The 25,225-nt window shown below is 38.7% G+C and overlaps 1 protein-coding gene across 5 annotated transcripts in view; it reads left to right on the top strand.

Moving 5' to 3' along the window:
• BLTP3A (bridge-like lipid transfer protein family member 3A) overlaps positions 1 to 25,225 on the top strand; it is a 64,280-nt gene that overhangs the window by 18,955 nt on the left and 20,100 nt on the right. For 2 of the 5 annotated variants that reach the window (XM_025418496.3, XM_025418497.3), the window contains exons 2-9: positions 3,195 to 3,357; positions 3,458 to 3,496; positions 4,239 to 4,330; positions 16,281 to 16,470; positions 16,775 to 16,915; positions 17,351 to 17,521; positions 18,166 to 18,358; positions 24,951 to 25,037. In XM_025418496.3, coding sequence (XP_025274281.1) covers positions 3,195 to 3,357; positions 3,458 to 3,496; positions 4,239 to 4,330; positions 16,281 to 16,470; positions 16,775 to 16,915; positions 17,351 to 17,521; positions 18,166 to 18,358; positions 24,951 to 25,037 — 1,076 coding nt within the window. The remainder of the gene's footprint in view (positions 1 to 3,194; positions 3,358 to 3,457; positions 3,497 to 4,238; positions 4,331 to 16,280; positions 16,471 to 16,774; positions 16,916 to 17,350; positions 17,522 to 18,165; positions 18,359 to 24,950; positions 25,038 to 25,225) is intronic. The other 3 variants (XM_035697619.2, XM_035697618.2, XM_049092044.1) reach the window with 3 other exon arrangements.

Consider the following 25,225-nt stretch of genomic DNA (forward strand, 5'->3'; position numbering starts at 1 on the left):
AATAAAAGTACTGAATTACAGGGTACAGGGTAGTGGAAGAATTGAATGAATGCTGGGTAAGATCTCATTTCTGCCATTTACTTAGTTGCAGGTTTTCCACGGGCTAGCTGGACAAGTCATTTAACTTTCTGGCCATTTGCAAATTGTAGATTTGGACTAAATGATTATTTAAGATTCCTTCTACTCTGAAATTCTGCAAATCCAAAAATCTAAGAATTCTCACTTCCTAACATTGTGGTACATTTTCACAAAGATGTCTGAGAGTCTTTCTCTGTTGTCTCTTTGGCAGATTGCAGTCCCCTGGCAGAAATGAAACCTGATCAAAATCTGTTTCTCCAGCTTGATTTCATCTTAGTTTCAATGCTCTGTAACAGCAACAGATGGCTAGAAAAATGTTTCGTGACATACTTGAAATGGAATAAATAGCAAGCTTCCATTAGCCTTTTCAGCAACCCTGGAATCAGTGATGCCATTCATAATCAGGAACACAGATGCTAAATAAAGTGGTTTCAGATCAGATCTCCAATCTGGTTTCCTTGTTTGAACAAACCTCCACAATCCTCCACAACAGGCCCCGGATTACCTTTTCACCTGTTTTTTGTTATTACTGTAAAATCCAGTCAAAATCAGTTGAGAAATTCTTATTGCCTTTTTTGAGAAGAGAATAACATGATATCCACCTTTTGTTGAATACTAAAAGTAAATTGATATATGAAAAAGCAAATTATATATCATTATTACTGTTGGAGAGAATAGCCATTATAGTCCAGCAAACCTGCATGTAATCTCTAGAGAGATTCTTTATTCTGATAGCCAAAATTATATAATAAAAGGAAATTTATCCTCTTACTTGGTTATTCTTCTGTGCCTTACCTGGAAATATGAATGATCACTTTTCATCTGGGGCCTCATCACACTTTGGGGTAGGAAGACAGGTTCTTCTGGGTTTTGTGCTTTTCTAGTTCCTCCGTGTAAACGCTGTTGAAGAGCAGGATGTCAAGATGCTGGTGAGCAGTCCTCACTGAGATTAGTCTGTGATCCTGGCTGGTTGCTGTTCATACAGTTGCACTTATTTCCAAGATCAGTTCACCTGGTTTCTATCAGAATAGAGTGGGCACAGTGTTCTCTCCCCCACAGAACTACCCTGAAGCAGTCAGTGCTGTCATTTGCCAGATGACATGATTATGACATTCATATAACTCTGCTGGTTACCAACTGTAGGCCTTTGTTTTTAGTTGTTTGGCCTTGCCTTTACGCACTTGATTTTGACTACCTTCATTGATAATTTTGTTCCCTGTCCTCAGTTCTCTTGTGACCCAGTAGTACTAGAGAGACAAGAGATGAAAATCTGTTATTGGAGCCAGAGTGGGATATAATGGAAAGAAAGGCTTTCTGGGGAAAATTAATTTAGTTTTAACCTTGTCTAGATATCAATTTGTAGACACCTGGGTGGAAAGGATAGAAATAGGCATACTTGAGAATAGGGGATCATATGTTGTGATAGAAAGATAGCTGAGGGGTTGTCTCTTGACATCTTGAGTCCCAGGATAATAATATAAGCCTCCTAAACCTTTTTTTTTTTTTCCTCCTAAACCTTTTTGAAAAAGATAATAATTTAATCCTTGTCTAAAGGCAGAGAGCAGTGGAATCCAGAAATAATAATGATTATGATTTATTTATTGAGCACTTAACAAATGCCAAATATTTATATGTTAGTTAGCTCTGTTAATCCCCGCAGTCCTGTGAAGTTGGCTTTACAGTTTGCCTAGAGTCACAGCAATTAGTCAGTGAGAGAGCCAGGTTTTGAGCCCAAGTCTAACTCTAAAGCCTGTGCTCTTAAACACCAAGCCATAATAAGAATAGAAGTTGAAAACTTCTCTGCTCTTGAAGAATTGATTTGTGCATCTCTTTTCCATCTCATTTTCCCTTCCTTGAATCACCTTAGCTGGTTAACTGAAAACTAAAACCATTTTCAAACTTGAGAAAACAGAAGAATCACCCTGAGTTTGTTTAAAATGCAGGTCCCAAATAAATGAATAAATGAATAAATGAATAAATAAATAAAAATTGCAGATCCCTTACTCCCTTCCCCATTGTGATTCAGCGTTTCTGGAGTGTGGTCCAATAATCTGCATGTTAATACAAACATACACCAAAGTGATTCTGCTTATGTGATCACAGGACCATAGTTTGAGACACAGTGCCCTATATACTGGCAAGGTTAGGTTGAAATATAACACAATCTCATACTTTTTTTTTTCAAGGCTTGAAAAATGACACATTTTATATGGAGCTGTAAATAGATTTTGCATAGAGCACAATGTAGAAATTAGATACATGGTGCTTATATAGTATCATTTTGAGAATGTCAGTGCTAATATGTGGCATAACTTACTATTGGCTGTGCTTATGTTTCATTCAAAATATGTTCCTTTTATTTTTTTTAGAGGAATGTACTTGAAAAAGTCCCTGTTACTTTCTTTTCTTAAAAATGGTTTTTATTATAAAGAAAAGTAAATTGTCTTAGTGATTCCCAGCCTTTTATCTTCTGCATATTATTATTATTATTAAAAATATTTGTTTGAGAGAGAACAGAGAGCACAAGTGGGGGCATAAGGGGGGTGCAGAGGGAGGAGAAGCAGGTTCCCCGATGAGCAGAGAGTCCAACATGGGGCTTGATCCCAGAACCTTGGGATCATGCCCTGAACTGAAGGCAGACACTTCACCAACTGAGCCATCCAGGCACCCCTCTCTCCTGCATATTAAAGGGTCCTTATTCTCATCTCTGACAGTGACTCACCCTACCATGATTCCCAATTGAAGCAGGGAGGTAGGGTCTTATCATAATTTGTGGGGAGGGGAGGAAGAGACATACAGTCTTCAAAACTAATTTTACATTTTCAAAAATTATTATTTTTAAGACTTAATACTTCTGAAGGATGCCTCACCTGAATTTGTGAGCTGATATGGCTTCCCTGAATACTTAAGAATAAAGGAAGGGTTGCTAGAAGGAAATAACAATAATAATAATAATATGTCTGACCTAACATCTTATCTGACATAGAGACAGTGTGGTTATTAATCAGCACTTCTTTAATTTTCTCTTTTTTCCAAATTGAAAAGTGTTATTGGCTATAATGACCATTTAGTGGATTTCCATGGAAATAATAGCTTCTTATCTTTACTCTTTTCAGGTTCACCAAGAATCTTTCCCCAGACAAAATCAATTTGAGCACCTTGAAAGGAGAGGGTCAGCTGACCAACCTGGAGCTGGATGAAGAGGTTCTGCAGAATGTGCTGGAGCTGCCCACCTGGTTAGCCATTACTCGGGTCTACTGCAACAGGGCCTCTATCCGGGTGAGAATGGGGGTCAGAGTGCTGTTGCTGTCCTTGGCCAGCAGGCATGCTTTCTGGAGGGGCAGCTCCCACAGCCCTGAGTCTTGCTTTCCTCTTTCAGATCCAGTGGACAAAGTTGAAGACACACCCCATTTGCTTGGTAATGACCTTTCTTGATTGCAAGTAATCAAATGGGAATGGCTGGGATGGGGTTTTAATAGATCTGAGAAAGGATGGGGAAGAGTCCTGATAGGTTAGCCCTTTTGGGAGTGGTGATTGCTGTCTTGCTTGTGAGCTTCCCTCTGAGACAGAGTGACCACTGTCTGGGCTTATTCTGAAATTACTGTGATGTATAGTAGCACCGAGACACAATACCCAGGAGTCCTGAGTTGGTTGTTTTGCCTTTGTTTTTTATAACAAATTTTGCTGTCCAGGTTCTTTTAGATTTTCTTTGGAATCCTGACAGAGAAAAAATTAGAAATTTACTTCATGTTGACTATTGAGTGATGATCAGCTGAAAGCCCTTCAAGAAAAGAAAAATAGCATGCAATAAATGTACACTGTAATGTGGAAAAAAAAAAAAAAAAAGAACAGATCAGTGCATATCTTTATCCAAAGATTAGGATCCCCAGGGATAGTAATACCTCTGTAACTTGGATTTATGTGTCTGCTGTGAGCTAATCCCGTGCTTGTCCTGGAGTTCTGCTGCTAATGGACATAGAAGAGGGAAGATGAGGCCTCTCCTTGCATTTCAGTTTGTTCATTCATTCAACAAACATTTATTGTTTGCCCACTGTGGTCACAGCACTCTACTAGGAATTAGAGCATAGGGATGAATAGATGCAGTGTGTGCTGTGTGGGGTTTTGTGGAGTTGCTTAGCTCTCTATGGCTTTTATTTCAGTGTCTGGATAAGGTGGAGGTGGAAATGAAGACATGTGAGGAGCCTCGGCCCCCGAATGGACAGTCTCCCATTGCTCTTGCTTCAGGACAGAGGTTAGTTGCTTAGGTCCCTATTATTTCCAACATGTTAACTGTTCATATCAACTTTCAGTGAAAAATAAAAACTTTCCTTACAGGAATTTTCCAACATACACTAAAAGTAGAGGGAATAGTGTAATCGACCACCATGCACCCAAGATCTGACTTCAATTATCAACATTTTGCCATTCTGTTTTCACCTTTTCCCTAACACTGGGTTTGTGTGCATACACATGTGTGTATTTGAAAGCAAATCCCAGGTAGTACATGATTCCATCTGTAAATACTTCTGGATACTATGTCTTAGTAGACAGGGATTGTAAAGAAAGGAAGAAAAAACACAATACTATTATCACAATCAATAAAATTACTAGGAATTTGTTAATATTTATTTCATATTCAGGTTTCCTGAATTGTCTCTCAAATATTTTTTCCAGTGCAGTGTGGATCCAAAGAGCTCCATATATTACATTTGGGGATATGCCTTTCAAAGCTCTTTAATTGTAAACCATCCCCCACCCTTACTCTTTAATATACCATTTATTCTTTGTAGAAATTAGGTAGTTTTTTCTTTTTTTTTTTTATATATATTTTTTAATTTTTATTTATTTATGATAGTCACATCAGAGAGAGAGAGAGAGGCAGAGACACAGGCAGAGGGAGAAGCAGGCTCCACGCACCAGAAGCCCGACGTGGGATTCGATCCCGGGTCTCCAGGATCGCGCCCTGGGACAAAGGCAGGCGCTAAACCGCTGCACCACCCAGGGATCCCTAGGTAGTTTTTTCTAAAGAATTTCCCACATTTTGTATTTCAATTGATTGTGTCAAGGTGATATTTTAAATGTTTCTTTTTTTTTTTTTTTTTTTTTATTTTAAATGTTTCTCATTTAACCTGGTAGTAGGATTTATTTTTTATTTTTATTTTTTTAAATTTTTATTTATTTATGATAGTCACACAGAGAGAGAGAGAAAGAGAGGCAGAGACATAGGCAGAGGGAGAAGCAGGCTCCATGCACCAGGAGCCCGACGTGGGATTCGATCCCGGGTCTCCAGGATCACGCCCTGGGCCAAAGGCAGGCGCCAAACCGCTGCGCCACCCAGGGATCCCTGGTAGTAGGATTTAAAGGCTTGATTTCAATGCATGCTTTTTGTTTTCTTGGTAAGAATACTTTAGAAATTGTACCATGTATTTCCTATGGTAACATATCAGGAGGCACAAAATGTTCCTTTGGTTAAGATTAATCAGTGGATTCAGATGGTGATGGCCTGATTTGTACATTGTGATAAGTTCCTCATCTGCCTTTCACCTCATGATGTAAGGACCGTTGATGATATTTGTCTAGATCTGTTATTTCACTGTAGGGTGCAAAACAGGGATTTTATAATTCTTTTCTTTCTATTGCATTTATTAGCTATGATTTTTTATTTTTTTATTTTCTTTAAAAATTTTGTTTATGGAGACAGAGAGAGAAGGCAGAGACATAGGCAGAGGGAGAAGCAGGCTCCCTGCAGAGCCTGATGCAGGATTCAATTCCTGGACCCCAGGATCATGACCTGAGCCAAAGGCAAACTCTGAACCGCTGAGCCACCCAGGCATCCCAGCTGTGATTTTTTTTTTTTAAATTTTATTTATTTATGATAGTCACATAGAGAGAGAGAGAGAGAGAGAGAGAGGCAGAGACACAGGCAGAGGGAGAAGCAGGCTCCATGCACCGGGAGCCCGACGTGGGATTCGATCCGGGGTCTCCAGGATCGCGCCCTGGACCAAAGGCAGGCGCCAAACCGCTGCGCCACCCAGGGATCCCCCAGCTGTGATTTTTTTATAAGAAACTTTCTTTCACCAACTATTTGATTACCCTGAAGTACAGTTTGTATGAGAATGTTAGGATAATTGCTGAATTTTTTACTTTTATTTATCAAATGTAAGAATTATAATTGACATCCTAATAATCTCCAAGGAGATTTTTTATGGGTGTGTGTGGGGGGTATGAAGGAGGCTTATCATTTTGAATTTATGTGGTTTTTTTGGATAGCTTTAGTAAAGTATAATCAATACAAAATAGACTACACATATAAAGTATACAATTTGATAAGTTTTGGCATATGTATATACACCATGAAATCATCAACATAATGAAGACAATGAACATATCCATTAATCCTTAAACATATTGCTATTCTCCTTTGTATTCCTTCTCTTTCCTTTCACACCCTCTCCTATCCCCAAACATGGCTTTCTGTGACTATAGTTTACAATTTCTATAATTTTATATAAATGGAACCGTATAGAATGTACTGGTTTTTGTCTGACTTCTTTTACTCAGCATAATTACTTTGAGATTCACCCATGTTACTGAGTGTCATTCCTTTTATTATTGATTAATATATTCCATTGTGTAGGTAGATCACTGTTTATCCACTTGTTAATGGACATTTTATTTACAGTTTTTGGCTATTGTGAGTAATGCTGCTATGAACATTCATATACAAGTTTTTGTGTGGTCATGTGCTTTTCTTTTGGGTAAATTCCTAGGAATGGAATGGTCAGGTGGTATGGTAGGTAAGATTTAACTTTTTTTTTTTTTAAGATTTTATTTATTTATTCATGAGAGACACACAGAAAGAGGCAGGGACACAGGCAGAGGGAGAAGCAGGCTCCCTGCAAGGAGCCCAGTGTGGGATTCAGTCCTGGGACTCTGGGATCAGAACCTGAGCCAAAGGCAGATGCTCAACCACTGAGCCACCCAGGCGTCCCAAGATTTAGTTTTTTAAGAAACAATCAAACTTTTCTAGAGTGGTTTACTATTTTACATTCTTTTTGCATTTTACATTCTTTTTACATGATTTTATTTATTTATTTATTTTTTCTTTTTACATGATTTTACATTTAAATTTTCTTTCTTTTTTTTTTTTTTACATTTAAATTTTCTAACATCCTACTCTTCCATTTACTTTTAAAAAAATTTGTTGTCTTTCATACATCTATAGTCCTCATTTGTCTTGATATTCAGATGTCCTTATCTTTGGCCAATGAGAGCTTTTTGGAGACACCTCCTATGTCTTTTAGAGAAGACCCCAATAATCTTTTTTCTTTTAGACAGAACAAGATGTTTCAGGCTTCTCATATACATCCTTACTTCAGACCTGGAATCTGACATTACTCCAAAGAACCCTGATTCCTTTTAGTGAGAAATGCTATTTAGAGAGAACAATCTGGGCAAAATGTATTCATTGAGTTGTAATTGAATAAGGACTTTTAAGTGTTCAGTTCTAGAGTAAAGTTATTTTTAAGAGAGAGAAGAATAGGGGAGCCTGGGTGGTTCAGTTGGGTAAGCATCTGCTTTTAGCTCAGGTCATGATCCTGGAGTCATGGGATTGAGTCCTGTGTCAGGCTCCCTGCAGGGGTGACTCTGCATCTCCCTCTCCCACTGCCCCTCCCCCTGCTCATGCTCTCTTGCTCTCTCTGTCAAATAAATAAATAAATAGAATCTTTAAAAAAAGAGAGAGAGAAGAATAAAGATAATATGCTGATATTTCTCAATTCAAATTAAAAAAGAGAATTTTAAATTAGCTTTTTAGATTTAATGTTTGTATTTTTGTTCATATGCTGAATCTTGGTTCCTAACAACAATAATGTAATAAATGATTTACTTTTTAAATTGTTTAAAAAATATCAAAACCAGTATTATAACTATCAATACAACTAGATTACTGTACAGTAGATTTCTGTGTGTGTGTGTGTGTGTGTGTGTGTGTGTGTGTTTTAAACTTATAATATGTCTCATAGAGAAGAATGGTCAAATGCTGTGTTTTAAAGTCACTTGAAATCATTTTTTATGCGGTTGGGATACCAATTTGACTACAAAGTAGTTCTTTTTTTTTTTTTAAGACGAATTTTGCAGTTTTAGGCTCACAATAAAATTAGAGGAAGGTACACAGATTTCCCATATCCCCTTTCCCCCCACACATGCATAGCCTTTTCCATTGTTAACATCCCCCCCAGAGTGTGGTACGTTTGTTACAGTGGTTAAACCTACATTGACGTCACAGTCACCCAAAGTCTATAGATTATGTTAAGGTTTACTCTTGGTTTTGTACATTCTCTGGATTGGGACAAATGTATAATGACACGTATCCACCATTACGATATCACAGTATATTTCACTGCCCTAAAAATTCTGTGTGCTCCTTTATTTATCTCTATCCTTGCCCTCAACCCCTGAAGTCAATGGTCTTTTTTCATTCTCCATTATTTTTCCTTTTCCAAAATGTCATATAGTTGGATCCATACAGTGTGATTCCATCTTTTTAGATTGGCTTTTTTCACTTAATAATATACATTTAAGATTCCTCCATGTCTTTTGCAATTCTATAGCTCATTTCGTTTTAGAATTGAAAATACTCCATTGTCTGGATGTACCACAGTTTATCTGTTTACCTACTGAGGGACAGCTTGGTTACTTTCATATTCTGGCAGTTATGAATAAAGCTGTTGTAAATATCCATGTGCAGGTTTTTATGTGGACATAAATTTTCAACTTTTTTGGGTGAATATGAGGAGCATGATGATTGCTGGATCATATGGTTAGAGTATGTTTAGTTTTGGAAGAAACCACCCAACTGTCTTCCAAAGTGGCTACACCATTTTGCATTCCCACCAGCAGTGCAGCTCCACAACCTTGCCTGTATTGGGTGTTGTCAGTGTTCCAGATTTTGGCCATTCTAACAGGTGTGTAGTGGAATTTCATTATTTTCATTTCATTTCTTTATATATAGTGTAGAGCATATTTTCATATGCTTATTTGCCATCTGTAGATCTACTTTGGTGAGTTGTCTTTCAAGGCCTTTGGTACAATTTTTTATTTGGGTTGTTTGTTTTCTTATTGTGAATACGTGTTCTTTTATATTTTGGGTAACGGTCTTTTATCAGATGTGTCTTTTGCAGATATACTGCAAAATACTCTCACAGTCTGAGACTTGTCTTTTCATTCTCTTAACACTGTCTTTGCAGAGCACAACTTTAATTTTTTAAAATATTTTATTCATTTATTCATGAGAGACAGAGAGAGAAAAAAAGAGGAGAGAGAGAGAGAGAGAGAGAGAGGCATGGACGCAGGCAGAGGGAGAAGCAGGCTTCATGCAGGGAGCCCGACATGGGACTCGATCCCGGGACTCCAGGATCACACCCCGGGCTGAAGGCGGGCGCCAAACCGCTGAGCCACCCAGGGAAGTTTTTAATTTTAATGAAGTCCAGTTCATCAATTATTTCTTCCCTGGATTGTGCTTTTGGTGTTAAATCTAAAGAGTCATTGCTATACCTAATGTCATCTAGGTTTTCTCTTATGCTATCTTCTAGGAGTTTTTTAAAGTTTTTTTTGTTTTTGTTTTTGTTTTTGTTTTTTTTTATTTATGATAGTCACAGAGAGAGAGAGAGAGAGAGAGAGAGGCAGAGACATAGGCAGAGGGAGAAGCAGGCTCCATGCACCGGGAGCCCAACGTGGGATTCGATCCCGGGTCTCCAGGATCGCTCCCTGGGCCAAAGGCAGGCGCCAAACCGCTGCGCCACCCAGGGATCCCTTTCTAGGAGTTTTTATATCAGTTTGTTTTAAATTTTTGAATTGTCTTAAAACTTATTTTTAAAAAATATTTATTCATTCATTCATTCATTCATTCATGATAGACACACAGAGATAGAGATAGAGAGAGAGAGAGAGAGGCAGAGAGACAGGCAGAGGGAGAAGCAGGCAGAGGGAGAAACAGGCTCCAGCAGGGAGCTCGATACGGGACTCAATCCTGGGACTCCGAGATCACGCCCTGGGCCAAAGGCAGGCACTAAACCGCTGAGCCACCCAGGGATCCCCATTATTTTTAACTATGTAAGATACAAAACTAAAGTTCCAAAGTTAAAACTATAATACAAGGTATATGTATGCATGTTTGTTTGTGTTGTCCCTTTTCTTACACAAAATGTAGTATATCATAAACACTTTCCACATTGCTTTTTTAAAAAAACTATGTCCTGGTGATCACTCTATAGAAGTATATACAGCAATGTTCCTTATCCCCCCTGCCCTTTTTTTTAGTAGGCTCTACGCCCAACATATGGGACTTGAACTCATGACCCTGAAATCAAGAGTTGCCTGGTGTACTGACAGAGCCAGCCAGGCACTTCCCCTACTCCTTTTTGAATTTATAGAATATTCAGAATATTATAGGGAGGCATCATAGTTTGCATAGCCAGTTCTCTATTGATGTTTGAGTTATTTTCAGGGTGTTTGCTTTTACAAATAGTGCAGCAATAAATGGCCTTATCACTTATCATAAGTGTATATGATAGCCTAGTGATTCTGTTTTTTTTTTTTTTTTTTTAAGATTTTATTTACTTGAGAGAGAGTGAGAGAGCATAAGCAGGGGGAAGGGCAGAAGGAGAGAGAGAAGCAGGCTCTCCACTGAGCAGGGAGTCCAACACAAGGCTTGATCCCAGGACTCTGGGATCATGACCTGAGCTGAAGGCAGATACTTAACTGACTGAGCCACCCAGGTGCCCCTAGCCTAGTGATTTTTTACAAAGTTTACACATCAATAAGCAGACTACTGACTTTGAGAATCCCAGAAGCCTCCTGTGCCCTTTCTAGTCCTATCTGCTCTCAAGGGGAATTTATTGTGATTTTTAAACATCGTACCTTAGTTTTCTCTATTTTTAAAGTTATATAAATGTAGTCATGTAGTATGTCATCATTTCTGTCTAGTTACTTTAGCTTCATGTGATGTTTCTGAGAGTTGTCCATGTTACATGTATTTGTAGTTCATTCATCCTCATTACTGTATATTCTTACGTTGCATGTCACAGTGTGTTCTGTTGTAGATGGACATGTGGTTTGTTTCTAGTTTCTGGATATTAGGTATACTGTTGCTATATGGAACTGTCTCTATCATGACTGTGGTGGCCTCTGCATCTGTTGAAACCCTTGACTTGGGCACCATAAAGAATGAATTTTTCTGTATGTAAGTTAAACATATGTAAGAAAACATAATGCTACTATGAATATTCTTGTACATATCTCTTGGTGTACACATTTCTGTTTTATATAGAAGAGGTGCAGGGTCATAGGCTGTGCGTGTGTTCTTTAGTAGATACTGCTAGATGGTTTTCCAAAGTTTTTGTGCCACTTTTCCCACTAGCAGTGCATAAGAGTTCCAGTTGCTAGCACTTAGTATTGTCTATTTTTTTATTTTAGCCATCTGATAGATATGTAGTTGTATCACATTGTGATTTTATTTTATTTTTTTTTAAGATTTTATTTATTTATTCATGAGAGTCACAGAGAGAGAGAGAGAGAGAGAGAGAGAGAGGCAGAGACATAGGCAGAGGGAGAAGCAGGCCCCATGCAGGGAGCCCGATGTGGGACTTGATCCCAGGTCTCCAGGATTTGGCCCTGGACTGAAGGTGGCGCTAAGCCGCTAAGCCACTTGGGCTGCCCCACATTGTGATTTTAATTTGCATTTTCTTGATGGTTGGTTTATTGGAATTTTGAATATCTTGTTTAATAAAATATTGATATAAGTATTTTTCCTATTTATCTTTTGGGTGGTTTGTCTTTTTCTTATTAATTTGTAGAAGTGCTTTATATATCCTGGAGTCGCTCCTTTTGTCTTCTCTTTTTTATTGAGGTATAACTGACATATAACATGATATTAGTTTCAGGTGTACAGCAAAATGATTTGATATTTGTATATATTGCAAAATGACCACCAGGATAAGTCTAGTCAACATCCATCACTATACATTACCACTGTCCCTTTTATTTTTATTATTTATTTATTTCATTGTATTTTTAAAAAATATATTATTTTTAAGTAATCTCCACACCCAACATGGGGCTCAAACCCACAATCCCCGAGATTAAGAGTTGTGTGCTCCACTGACTGAGCAAGCCAGGCACACCTGCTATCCCTTTTATTTTATTTTTTACTTTTTTAAAAAAAGATTTTATTTATTTATTAGAGAGAGAGAGAGAGAAAGCACACACAATTGATGGGGTGGGGCAGAGGGAGGGGAAGAAGCAAACTCCCCAATGAGCAGGTTGCTTGACATGGGGCTCTATCCCAGGACCCTGGGTTTATGACTTGAGCCGAGGGCAGATGTTTAACCCACTGAGCCACCCAGGTGCGCCACCTGTTGTCCCTTTTAAATTGCTCTATTATAATTATTGTAAATTGTCTCCTCTGTATTTCATGTCTTTTTAAAAGATTTATTTATTTATTTTTTTTAGAGAGAGAGAGAGAGAGAGAGAGAACAAGTGGGAGGAGTGGAGAGAGAGGGAGAGAATCTCAAGCCAACTCTGCACTGAGCATAAGAGCCTGACATGGGGCCCAGTATCACATCTCTTAGATCACCACCCAACCGAAACTAAGAATCAGAAACTTTTTTTTTTTAAAGATTTTATTTATTTATTCATAGAAACAGAGAGAGAGGCAGAGACAGAGACAGAGGGAGAAGCAGGCATCATACAGAGAGCCCGATGTGGGACTCGATCCAGAGTCTCCAGGATCACGCCCTGGGCTGCAGGCAGCACTAAACCGCTGCACCACCGGGGCTGCCCAAGAATCAGAAACTTAACTGCACCACCCAGGCGCCCCTTTATTTCATGTCTTTTTAACAATTTTTAAAAATTGTGCTAAGAAACACAATATAAAATTTACCATCTTAACCATTTTTAAGCATACCGTTCAGTAGTGTTAACTGTATTCACACCCTGCAGCAAATCCCTAGAGCTTTTTTCATCTTCTGAAATTGGAACTCTGTATCCATTTGTATTGGTTTGCTATAACTCCATGACATAATACCACAGAAGGGCCACCAAAATAGTTAAAATTAAAATTTTTTCACAGTTCTAGGGCTCGAAATCCAATATCAAGGTGTCAGCAGGTCCTGAGGCCTCTCTCCTTGGCTTGTAGACCTGACTCATCAGCATTTTCTCACATGGATTTTTCTCTGTACCTGCTCATCCCTGGTGGTGTTTCCTTTTTTTCTTTTTAATTGAAGTACAGTTAATATACAATGTTTTTATTGGTTTCAGATGTACAATATAGTGATTTGACAGTTCTACGCATTATGTAATGCTCATCATGATAAGTGTAGCTACCATATATTATTACAGTATTATTGACTATATTCCCTATGTTGTACTTTTTATCCTGATTTATTACTTGAAGTATGTACCTCTTCATCACTTCACCTATTTTGCCCATTTCTCCTACCCCTTCCCTCTGGCAACCACCAGTTTGTTCTCTATATATGAGTTTGGTTTTATTTTGTTTTTTAAAATTCCAATCTAAGTGAAATGGTATTTGTCTTTCTTTGTCTGACTTGTTTTACTTAACATAATACCTTCTAGGTTCAACCATGTTATCACAAATGGCAAGATTTCATTCTTTTTTATAGCTGAGTAATATTTCATTATATATATGTGTGTGTTTATATATAAATACATATATACATATATACATTTATATATAAACACATATATACATTTTTATATATACATACATATATTTATCCATGCATTTGTCGATAGACCCCTGGGTTGCTTCCATATCTTGGCTACTGTAAATAATGCTGCCATAAACATAGGGGTGCAGATGTGTTCTTAAATTAGTGTTTTCATTTTTCTTAAGTAAATATCCAGAAGTAGAATTACTGGATCGTATGATACTTCTATTTTTAGTTTTTTGAGGAACCTCCATACTATTTTCCACAGTGGCTGCACCAAATTGCTATTCCCACCAACAGTGCATAGAAGTTCCCTTTTTTCCATATCTTCACCAACACTTGTTTCTTGGTGTTTTGATACTAGCCATTCTGATAGATGCCAGACGATATCTCATTGTGGTTTTCATTTGCTTCACTGAGGATGAGTGATGTGGATCACCAATATCATTCTTAATGTGTTTTTTTTAACAGAAATGATTAATTCTTTTTTTTTTAATTTTTATTTATTTATGATAGTCACAGAGAGAGAAAGAGAGAGAGGCAGAGACATAGGCAGAGGGAGAAGCAGGCTCCATGCACCAGAAGCCCGATGTGGGATTCGATCCCGGGTCTCCAGGATCACGCCCTGGGCCAAAGGCAGGCGCCAAACCGCTGCGCCACCCAGGGATCCCCTGCGCCACCCAGGGATCCCCAGAAATGATTAATTCTAATGTAGTACAGTATACCTATTTTTTCTCTTTATGGATTAGCTCTTTTTGTATCTTATTTAAGGGCTCTTTTCTTGTCCTAGGTATGAAGATATTCTCCTTTGTTTTCTTCTAAAAGTTTTATTGTTTGACCTTTCACATTTAGATACAATCAGTCTTAAAACTGATTATTTTTCTTTTTTGGTGTAAGATAGGAGTCAATATTATTTTTTCCCTGTCGGCATCTTCAAATTGACCATGCCCTGTTATTGAAAGACCATGTTTTCCCAACTGCTCTGTCACCTTTATTATAAATTAAGTGTGTCTCAGTCTAGTTTTGATTTATAAATGAGGTAGAACATTTATATATATATATATATTTTAAAAGATTTTATTTATTTATTCATGAGAGACACAAAGAGAGAGAGAGAGAGAGGCAGAGGCAGAGGGAGAAGCAGGCTTCATGCAGGGAGCCCAATGTGGGACTCGATCCTGGGACTCCAGGATCACGCCCTGGGCCGAAGGCAGGGACCAAACAGCTGAGCCACCCAGGGATCCCAACATTTTTATATTTAATATCATTTGCACTTCTCTGTGAACTGTCCATATTTTATCCCATTTTTATTGGCCTGTAGGTCTCTTTCTTTTCAGTTTCCTAAAACTCTTCATACATTTGAGATGTTAGTCCTTTGTGATATAAATTGCAAATATATGTATTTTTCCAGTTTATAATTTCCATACCTTCTTTTTCTCTTGTAATGAGAACTGATTTCATTTACATGTCAGGAATGTCTGTGTTTTCTACATTCAGAAGGATTTTAACATGGCCTTCATTCTTCTCCTCACCATTTCTGACCTCTCACTGTGGAAGTATAGCTATAATCTTTGGGATATATTTGACAGGGTCAACTAGACAGGGTCTAGTTGGGATTGTTCTTGACCTCTTGCTCACCTAGCTGTAGTTCTTTCCTCTTTCTACTACCTTTGCAGAGTATGCTTGTGTCTTTGAAGATTTTATAGAGACCTAGCATTTCCTTTCCTCTCACACAACATTCACATTTAGGTAGTTTGTGGACTGTATGAATATTTTTCAGCATGCTTGGGTGGCTCAGTCGGTTAAGTGACTAACTCTTGGTTTGGGCTAGGTCACGATCTCACGGTTGTGGGATGGAGCCCTGAGTCAGGCTCTGTGCTCAGCAGAGTCTTGCTTCATATTCTCTCTCCCTCTCCCTTTCCCTCCCACTCACTCTCTCAAATAAATAAATAAATCTTTAAAAATACATATATATTTATATTTTTTGAATATAATGGAGGAGATATATTTATATGTGTGTATATTTTAAGATTTATTTATTTATTCATGAGAGTCACACAGAGAAGCAGAGACCTAGGCAGAGGGAGAAGCAGGCTTCCTGCAGGGAGCCTGATGCGGGACTCGATCTGGGATCCCGTGAGCTGAAGGCTGATGCCCAACTCTTGAGCCACCCAGGCATTCCTAAAAATATATTTTTCAATTTATTCTTTCTAACAGAAGGGGGATTATTTCCAGGTCAACTTTTTTTCTTTCATTTCATTCTTCAAAAAATCCAATTAAAAAGAGTACAAAAAATTTTCAAAATTAAAAAAATTTAAGTAGAAATAGGAAGAGAGAAATAAAGAAGTCACCCACGATTCCTAGTACCCAAAGAGAGATAGTGTTAATAATCTTGTCTGATGTCTTCCACTATAAAGAGTGTGTACCATGTCTTACCTGATTCTGAACATTGGTCTGCCTCATTTGTTGTAGTGAGTATGGCTTTGCTGAGAAGGTGGTGGAAGGGATGTTCATCATCGTCAATTCTATCACCGTCAAGATTCACTCCAAGGCCTTCCACGCTTCTTTTGAATTGTGGCAGCTCCAGGGCTACAGTGTCAACCCCAATTGGCAGCAGAGTGACCTCCGCCTCACCCGCATCACTGACCCCCACCGAGGAGAGGTGACAGCCCTAGTATTACAAGAGGAGAGAAAGGGGAGATTCAAAATGGGACTCATTTTTAAAGGATATTATTCCTGCTTTGGGGATTTCCTCAGATATGTCCCCCATTCCTGTGAACCCAAGAATCCCAGCGTTACTGTTACATCTTTTCTTCTCTCAGGGATCTCTGATCCATTCTATTCTATTGGTAGGATCCCAACTGAGAATGGTGGGAGTTCCTGCTTTGCTCATCTTTTCCCCTTGGACTTCCTGCTTCTTGGTTAATTTCCATAGAATTAAGGGATTTTACCTTTTTTCCTTCTAGGTTTTAACATTTAAGGAAATAACTTGGCAAACACTTCGCATTGAGGCAGATGCTACAGACAATGGTGATCAGGATCCAGTTACCACTCCACTAAGGCTTATTACCAACCAAGGCAGGATCCAAATAGCCCTCAAGAGAAGAGTGAGTATGTTTTCTGACTCCATGAAAACTTCCATCTTTTATTCTCCTAGATAGCCTGGGAGTTGGTGTTCTTTCCTTTTTGAATATATTGGCTCCAGGAATAACCATCGAAAGGGGCAGACCTGTAATTCAGTGTTGTACAGAACGTTTCTGTGAACATTTGCACCTCCTTGTCACCTGAATTTTGGAAACCACAAATTTTACCCATATATAGGGACTGTGACATAGGTACCTAGCAGTTGACTACTGTTGTTTCTTGTTAATCCAGAAAACATTAGTAGTTTTGTAAGAAATTGACTCTCCATAGTGTTTGCTGCTTTCCTTTCATGTTCTGGGGATTGAAAAGCCATTTCTGGAATTAACTGGGCAATCATCACATGGAGGAGTTGGAATGAGACCAGATGTTGAACCCCATGTTTTATGTGGCTCCTTCAGACCAAAGATTGCAATGTGGTAGCCTCCAAGCTGATGTTCCTGTTGGATGACCTGCTGTGGGTGCTAACTGACTCACAGCTCAAAGCTATGATGAAGTATGCAGAGTCGCTGAGTGAGGCCATGGAGAAGTCAGCCCAGCAGAGAAAGAGCCTGGCCCCTGAACCTGTACAGGTTAGAGGCAAAATAGATACCCTTGGTGGGGCTAGGGAGATGGTAGGCCAGACCTAATTCATGTTCATACCAACATAGATGGAGTTGATACTTTATTTGGGGCATTTGTCATTTGGATAGGCTTTGTTATGCTTCTAATTTATTCATTTATTCTGTTCATTGGGTACCTCCAGTGTATTAACTATATAGTACTAGCCACTGGGAAGGAAAAGTAGAATAAGCCTCTTATTCCTGTCCTTGGAGCTCTCACTGTCTTAAAATATGGACTGTACACAAATTATTACAATAGGAGGTAGTAAGTGCTGTGTTATAGGTAGACACTATGCCATGAGAGCACAAAAAAGAGGGACCTCACTACACAGGCTTAGCATCAGTCAGCTAAGTCCTGGGGGATGAGAGCTTGGGGGCAGTTCAAACCTCAGAACAGTACTCTGACTTGAGTTACTAGACTAATTATAATTAGGCTTTTTGGAGTTTGGGTTATTTAGGTGGGACAGACCTAAGTGAGCTATCAGGTGAATAGTTAAGAAAAGGAGGGGGCATATTGCTAAATTGTGGCTTTCTTTAGCCTGAGCTAAAGCTTAAGAAAGCCTGTGCGGAGCCTCTCTGGGTTTGGACTTCTTGTTTTTCTCTGTCACATGTAGATCACCTCACCTGCTCCCAGTGCCCAGCAGTCCTGGGCCCAGGCATTCAGTGGTGGCCAGGGCAGCAGCAACAGCAGCAGCAGTCGCCTCAGCCAGTATTTTGAGAAATTTGATGTGAAAGAGTCTTCCTACCATCTGCTCATCTCCCGCCTGGATCTGCACATTTGCGATGATAGCCAGTCCCGAGAGCCAGGTACCCTGTCGGTTCTGAGCCTGGGCTGCCTGGTCTGTTAGCTCCTTCAGCTCCAGACAAAGCTTTGGGATGGAAGGCTCTTTGCAAGATGCTGTGGAGTAATTTAGTTGGCTTCCCTTAATTCCAGGCATTCCTTGGGCCTCAGTCTTTGTGGCACCTCTGTCTGTTGGTGTGAGGTAGTGCTTACAGCCATTAGGGTGTAGTGGGACCACTGGTAATACTTAATGAGATACAGAGGCCAGCACTCTCCCAGGCTTCACTAAGTTAGAATCTTTAGGGGCAGACCTCAAGCAGTGTATACATTTTTTTCTCCCCAGTGTGTCTTGGGCAATGCTGAACACTGGTTTAACCTTGTAGGAAAGTAAATTCAAGTATAGGAAACACCAGGATTTTCAGGTTTTTGAGTCAATTTAAGTATTTTTTATTTATTTTTACTTTTTTGTTGTTGTTGTTTAAAGATTTTATTTATTTATTTGTGAGAGACACAGAGAGAGAGGCAGAGACACAGGCAGAGGGAGAAGCAGGCTCCATGCAGGGAGCCTGACATGGGACTCGATCCTGGGTCTCCAAGATCACGCCCTGGGCTGAAGGTGGCACCAAACCGCTAAGCCACTGGGACTGCCCCAATTTAAGTATTTTTTAAAAATATTTTATTTATTAATTTGAGAGACAGAGAGAGAGAGAAAGAGAGAGAATGAACAGGGAGGAGGAAGGGACAGGGAGAGGGAGAAGTAATTCCCTGTTGAGCAGGGAGCCTGACACAGGGCTCAATCCCAGGACCCCAGGACTCCAGTACCATGACCTGAGCTGAGGGCAGAGGCTCAACCGACTGAGCCACCCAGGTGACCCCAATTTAAATATTTTTTATGTGTAAATGCCCTCTTCCCAAGCAGAGAGGTTATGTTGCATTCTCTTCATGCTTTTACATTCATTAGGGCAGTTAGTATTACATACACATATATGTTTATTCAAAGTGAGAAAGGAATTGACTAATTTTTTTCTTTCACGAACCTTGGGAAAATCACCTAACCTCCTGCTTAACCTCTGAGTTTCTTCATTTGTGAACTTGAGTTAAATCATATCTGACTCCTTTACTGCATTGGTTGTCGGTCTCAACTGAAATAATATACTGAATTTGGGGGACCCTAATTATAGTCACATACTCGGTATTATTATTCCTTTGCTGCCTGTTCCTTTAATACTCTGTATTTATTTATTTATTTATTTATTTATTTATTTATTTATTTATTTATTTATTTATTTATTTAAATTCAATTTGCCAACATATAGTATAATACCCGGTGCTCATCCCATCAAGTTATAGTCCCTTTATACTCCCCTTTGCACCACCTTTTGGCTTGAGATGCTCTCATATGGTAGATTTTTTTTCTTGTGCTACCTTATCCTTTCTGAAGGTTATGTCTGCCTCTTAATGACACCTATACTATTTTCTTGGGGGATCTTACCTTTCCTTTCTGGGGCTTCAGGCAGCATTGTCTCTCTTGCTTAGCTATTCCTTGGTGTTGAAGTGACTTCAGTCCCAATCTACTCCCACTCTGAGAGAGCTAAAAGAAGCAGTGACAACATAGATTGCTTTTGTGACTACAAGAAATAAATTGCTCACTGGTTTGCCACCAGTTATTTTGGAAGTTCTTTCCTAAAACGATTATTATTTTGTTTGGTTGTTTTTTCCAAGTGTAACTCCAAAGGCTTTGGGTTTTTTCTCTTGTTTTATCTTGAATCCTTTCAGAGGTCTTTATTAAGAGTATATTGTTAAGAGTTTTATCCTTTTGGGATGCATAGGTGGCTCAATGGTTGAGCATCTGCTTTTGGCTCAGGGTGTGATCCCCAAGTCCTGGGATCAAGTCCCACACTGGGCTCCCGGGAGAGAGCCTGTTTCTGTCTCTGCCTATGTATTTGGCGCTCTCTCTGTGTCTCTTAGAATAAATAAATAAAATCTTAAAAAAAAGTTTTATACTCTTTCTTGATGGAGAGGTATTGAGCACTGTCCTCTTCATATGGCCAGGACCCATAATCCAAAGGAAGATATGAATGATTAGCCTCTCCTGCAGCCCTCATATATTTATTTATTAAACTAAATTTCTCTACTTGGTGGAATTTAGGGAATTTTTGAATGAGATATTTTTAGGTATGGGGATAACTCCCAACCTACCTTACCAAAGTATGGTATATGACTCTCTCTCTTTTTTTTTTTTTTTTTTGGTGTATGACTCTTAAAGGAGCAAGAAACAGAACAAGTTTTTGTGAACTTGACTCTTCTGGGATTTGGGGAAAAGGGGAAAGGAGAACTAGCTGGCACAGCAAGAGCTCTATAATTCTCTGGAATTGTTCTATCTAACATGGAGCCACATGTGATTATTGTTGGCTGATCCAAATTGAGATGGGCTGCAAATTAATATATGCATGAGATTTTGAAGATATAATAGATAATTATTATCATATTATATCTTGAAATGATAAAATATTGATTATATTCATTTAAGTAGTAGTATGTATTATTAAAGTTAATTTCACTTTTTTAAAAAACTTTTTTTTGTATGGCTACTAGATAATTTAAAATTACTTATGTGGCTTACATTCTATTTCTACTGGATAGCATTGCTCTAGAACTGTCTGTCTAGTATGGTAGCCAATAGCCACATGTGGCTGTTAAGATTAGAATTAAATAAACTAAAAAATTCAGTTCTGGGACGCCTGAGTGGCTCAGCGGTTGAGTGTCTGCCTTGTCTTGGGGCGTGATCTGGAGTCCCAGAATCAAGTCCCACATTGGGCTTCCTGCATGGAACCTGCTTTTCCCTCTGCCTATGTATCTGCCTCTCTCTCTCTGTGTGTCTCTCATGAATAAATAAATAAAATCTTTAAAAAAGAAATTCAGTTCCTCACTTGCAATGGCCACATTTCAAGTGTTCAGTACAATCTATAGACCATATAAGATTTTCATCATCACAGAACATTCTAGTGCTGCTCTAGAGGCTTGTTAAAGGCTAGATCTATCTGCTTTTTCATCAAGGGACACCATAGGCTGGGATGTTGGGTCCTTGAGCAACCTACCTCTCTCTTACCTCTCTCCCTTGGTATTGGAAGTGAAATTATTAGAAAATGGGTGGGTCCTCGGGGACAGCTTAGTGTGAGGTGGGGCAGCATTATCTCTAAAAATAAAACGGAGCAGTGTATACTCCAGCCTTCAGTTGATGAGGAAGAGTGTCATCTGCCTCTTTAATCTTTTTTCCTTAGGATGAGGCCTGTGAGCCAAAAACTTTCTTTCCCTCTTAAGGCCACACGGTCCTCATCCCACCAGTTCGTTGGAGAATTTTAATTAGTCTTTTATGGATACTACTTATTATTTATGTCCCATATATCATTATGTGCATATAATTAACCATGTTGGTAATTGATAATTAAATATAATTAGATTTTGATTTTAATTCTACACCCTACTTTAATATGCACAGTCTGTGTAGTTTATTCTTCTTTTAGGTCTAACTAACTCCAATGAGGGGAGCATTGCTGTGAAACCCTCTCCTTCCAGTAGTCTCACTCATGCATTTTTTTTTAAAGATTTTTTTTAAAAATTTATTTATGAGAGACACAGAGAGAGAATGAGAGAGAGAGAGAGAGAGGCAGAGACAGGCAGAAGGAGAAGCAGGCTCCATGTAGGGAGACCGATGTGGGACTCTATCCTGGGTCTCCAGGATCACGCCCTGGGCCGATGGCGCTAAACCATTGAGCCACCCGGGCTGCCCAGTCATGCATTTTTAACTAGGATGCTATCACCCAACGGCAGAGAAAAATTGGCTCTTTTAAACATCTTTATTGAGATTGAATTCACATAGCATACAATTCACCCATTTAGAATATACAACTAAGCATTTTTTAGTACATTCATGGGGTTGTGCAATCATCACTACAATCTAATTTTAGAACATTTTTGTCCCGGCAGCCCCGGTGGCGCAGCGGTTTGGCGCCGCCTGCAGCCTGGGGCGTGATCCTGGAGACCCTGGATCGAGTCCTGCGTCAGGCTCTCTGCATGGAGCCTGCTTCTCCCTCTACCTGTGTCTCTGCCTCTCATTCTCTCTCTGTGTCTCTATAAATAAATAAAATCTGTAAAAAAAAAAAAAAAAACAAAACATTTTTGTCCTTCCTAAAAGAAATCATGTACCCATTAGCTGTCACTTTCCATTTTGTAGCTCTAAGCAACCACTGATCTCCCTTCTGTTTTGAATTTTGCCTATTCTGGACATTAAAAAATGAGTTCTTTGGTGAGATGTGGGGGCAAAAAATAGTCTTAGCTATAACATGGTTTCTGCCCTTCCAAAGCTTAACCCTGCATGAAAAAATTTTATTCCTTATATTTAATTTCTTTCATTGGGTTTTCTTGGTTATCACATGAGGAGCATTGACATTGAATTCATGGAAGAAGCACAAGATATGGTGAATAGATGGCTGTGAATAGAGTACTTTTCCCTATTGATTGCTTAATTTGAAAATCATGCAGTGGGAGTGGCCTTGCACATAAATGCCTGTTGGTTGCCATTGACTGCCTTGTTGGTGGTGTTATATTTGAGCCTCAGTGCTTTTGTGATTTGAACTTAAAGAAATAAAAATAGTTTTTATTTTATTATTTATTTCTACAAGTTATTCAGCAAATCATTAAGTGTGAAAAGAAAAAATATGACCTAGTCTTAATGAATACCTAGAAGCTAGATAGGCTAAAAGATTTTTTCTCATAATAAGTGAAAGTTAAAAGTTATGTTTACTGAGGTGCACCTGGCTGGCTCAGTTGGTAGAGCATGAACCCTTGATCTCGGGGTAGTGAATAAGCCCCACATTGGGCATAGAGCTTACTTTAAAAAGTTCATTAAAATTCATTTTAAGAAATTTATTTAAATTTTCCATTTTTTTGCTGAAAAATACTTTTGAATAATTAAAAATTTGATTATATTGCTGTTGTGTATTTCTGATTTGCATATGTAATTTGATACATTATGATTTATATAAAATAAATTTCATTAAAGGTTATTCAGCAAATATACATATAAAGTTGTTAAATATTAATAGCTTTAACTTTTATTTATTTATTTATTTATATTTTTTAAAGATTTTATTTTTTTATTCATGACAGAGGCAGAGACACAGGCGGAGGGAGAAGCAGGCTCTATGCAAAGAGCCTGATGTGGGACTCGATCTCAGGACTGGGACTCTGGGATCATGCCCTGAGCTGAAGGCAGACACTCAACTGCTGAGCCACCCAGGCTTCCCAATAGCTTTAAGTCTTAAATTTAACTTTTGATTTAAAACAATTATTTAATCTTTCATAACCATGCATTGAATAAAAGGAGTAAACTTCATACTTATTCTTTTTATGTATAAAGCACAGGTAGCATATAGTACATAAGCAGATACATAGTGTATCTGTGGTATGAAAATTTCATGAAGAGGGGGCAGTTGGGGAAAAAATGTCTAAACAAGCTTAGAGGTAGTGATAATAAATACAAAGATTGAGAAATAGGAATGTGAATGTAGGATGGTGATTAGTCCAGAATTTGGGGTGGTAAAATCTAGATTAGACAGAAATGTATTAGCTTACCCCTTGAGGATCCCATGGTATTTCCCTTCACCCTAATAAGAGAAGTATAGAACAGTATAGTTCAGACATATAGTTCATGCATATGTAGGAGAAAGTTTCTACTCTAACTACTACTAACAGTTCTTAGAGTGTAGTTGGAGAGATAGGTAGAAATAGGGAAAGTTCATTCATTTAGTAAGCATTAAATGTAAATTCAAGATAAACATAATACTTTGTTTGACTTAACACTAAAAATTCCAGTTTACCTACAATATCCTGTATGTGTCATTTACAGTGTCCTTGTTAGTGCAGTGTTTTAGTGTTCATGGTACTGTGTATGTACAGTATGGAATGATTATCTAATTAGCTCTGAGGCTAGAATATGAAAGTAAATAATATGGGTTCTGTTTTGGGGGAATTTGGCTTATGCTTCTCCAAGTGTTGGGCCAAGGAATAGCATTCCTAGCATTTTTAGTTTTGGGGGGAACCAATCAATTAGGGTTTTAGAATGTATTGGTAGGATACCTAGGATTCTAATTCCTGAATCCTGAGTTTTGCAGTTTCTTTTGCCTTTCTGGAAATCTGGCAGCCATTTACAGAGATAATGGAATATACTTTTTTTGGGTCTTATCCATTGACTGTTAGAGATGAAGAGAGGAGGGCCTCAACCTTGCAAATCCTTGACATCATGGCCTTTCAGTTGCAGTTGCACTTGTGTATCAACTAGGCTTTTTTTTTTTTAGAGAGCGAGGAGGGGGTGGGGAAGGGCAGAGGGAGAGGGATTGAGAGAGAATCTTAAGCAGGTCCAAGCTCAGCACAGGGCTAGATGCAGGTCTATCTCACAACTCTGAGATCATGACCTGAGCCAAAATCAAGAGTTGGTCACTAAACTGACAGGCGCCCCCAGGCTTTGGAACTGATCCTCAAGAGGACCTAAGTACTTTAAGTGGTGTTTAGGCTTCTTTGTTTCTTCTGCTGCTGTTCACCTTTATTTTTCTTTTATAGGTGTCTCTGCAAACAGACTGACGGGTGGTGCAATGCAGCTTACTTTCCGCAAGATGGCATTTGACTATTACCCCTTCCACTGGGCAGGTAGGACAGCCCTGAATGGCAGCAGTTCTAGTGTGTCCCTTGTACCTATGTATTGAGGACATATTCCATGGGTTCATTCCTGTCTGCCCAGCAGGAGGGTACCAGGAATTGCAGCTCAGAGAGGTATTGGGAATAGCCCTCTTCAAGAAACTTGTAGGTCTGCTATCGATGATTCTTTATCAGTGATG

This window comes from Canis lupus, chromosome 12 (genome assembly GCF_003254725.2).
Source record: "Canis lupus dingo isolate Sandy chromosome 12, ASM325472v2, whole genome shotgun sequence".
In the NCBI taxonomy this organism is placed as follows: domain Eukaryota; kingdom Metazoa; phylum Chordata; class Mammalia; order Carnivora; family Canidae; genus Canis; species Canis lupus.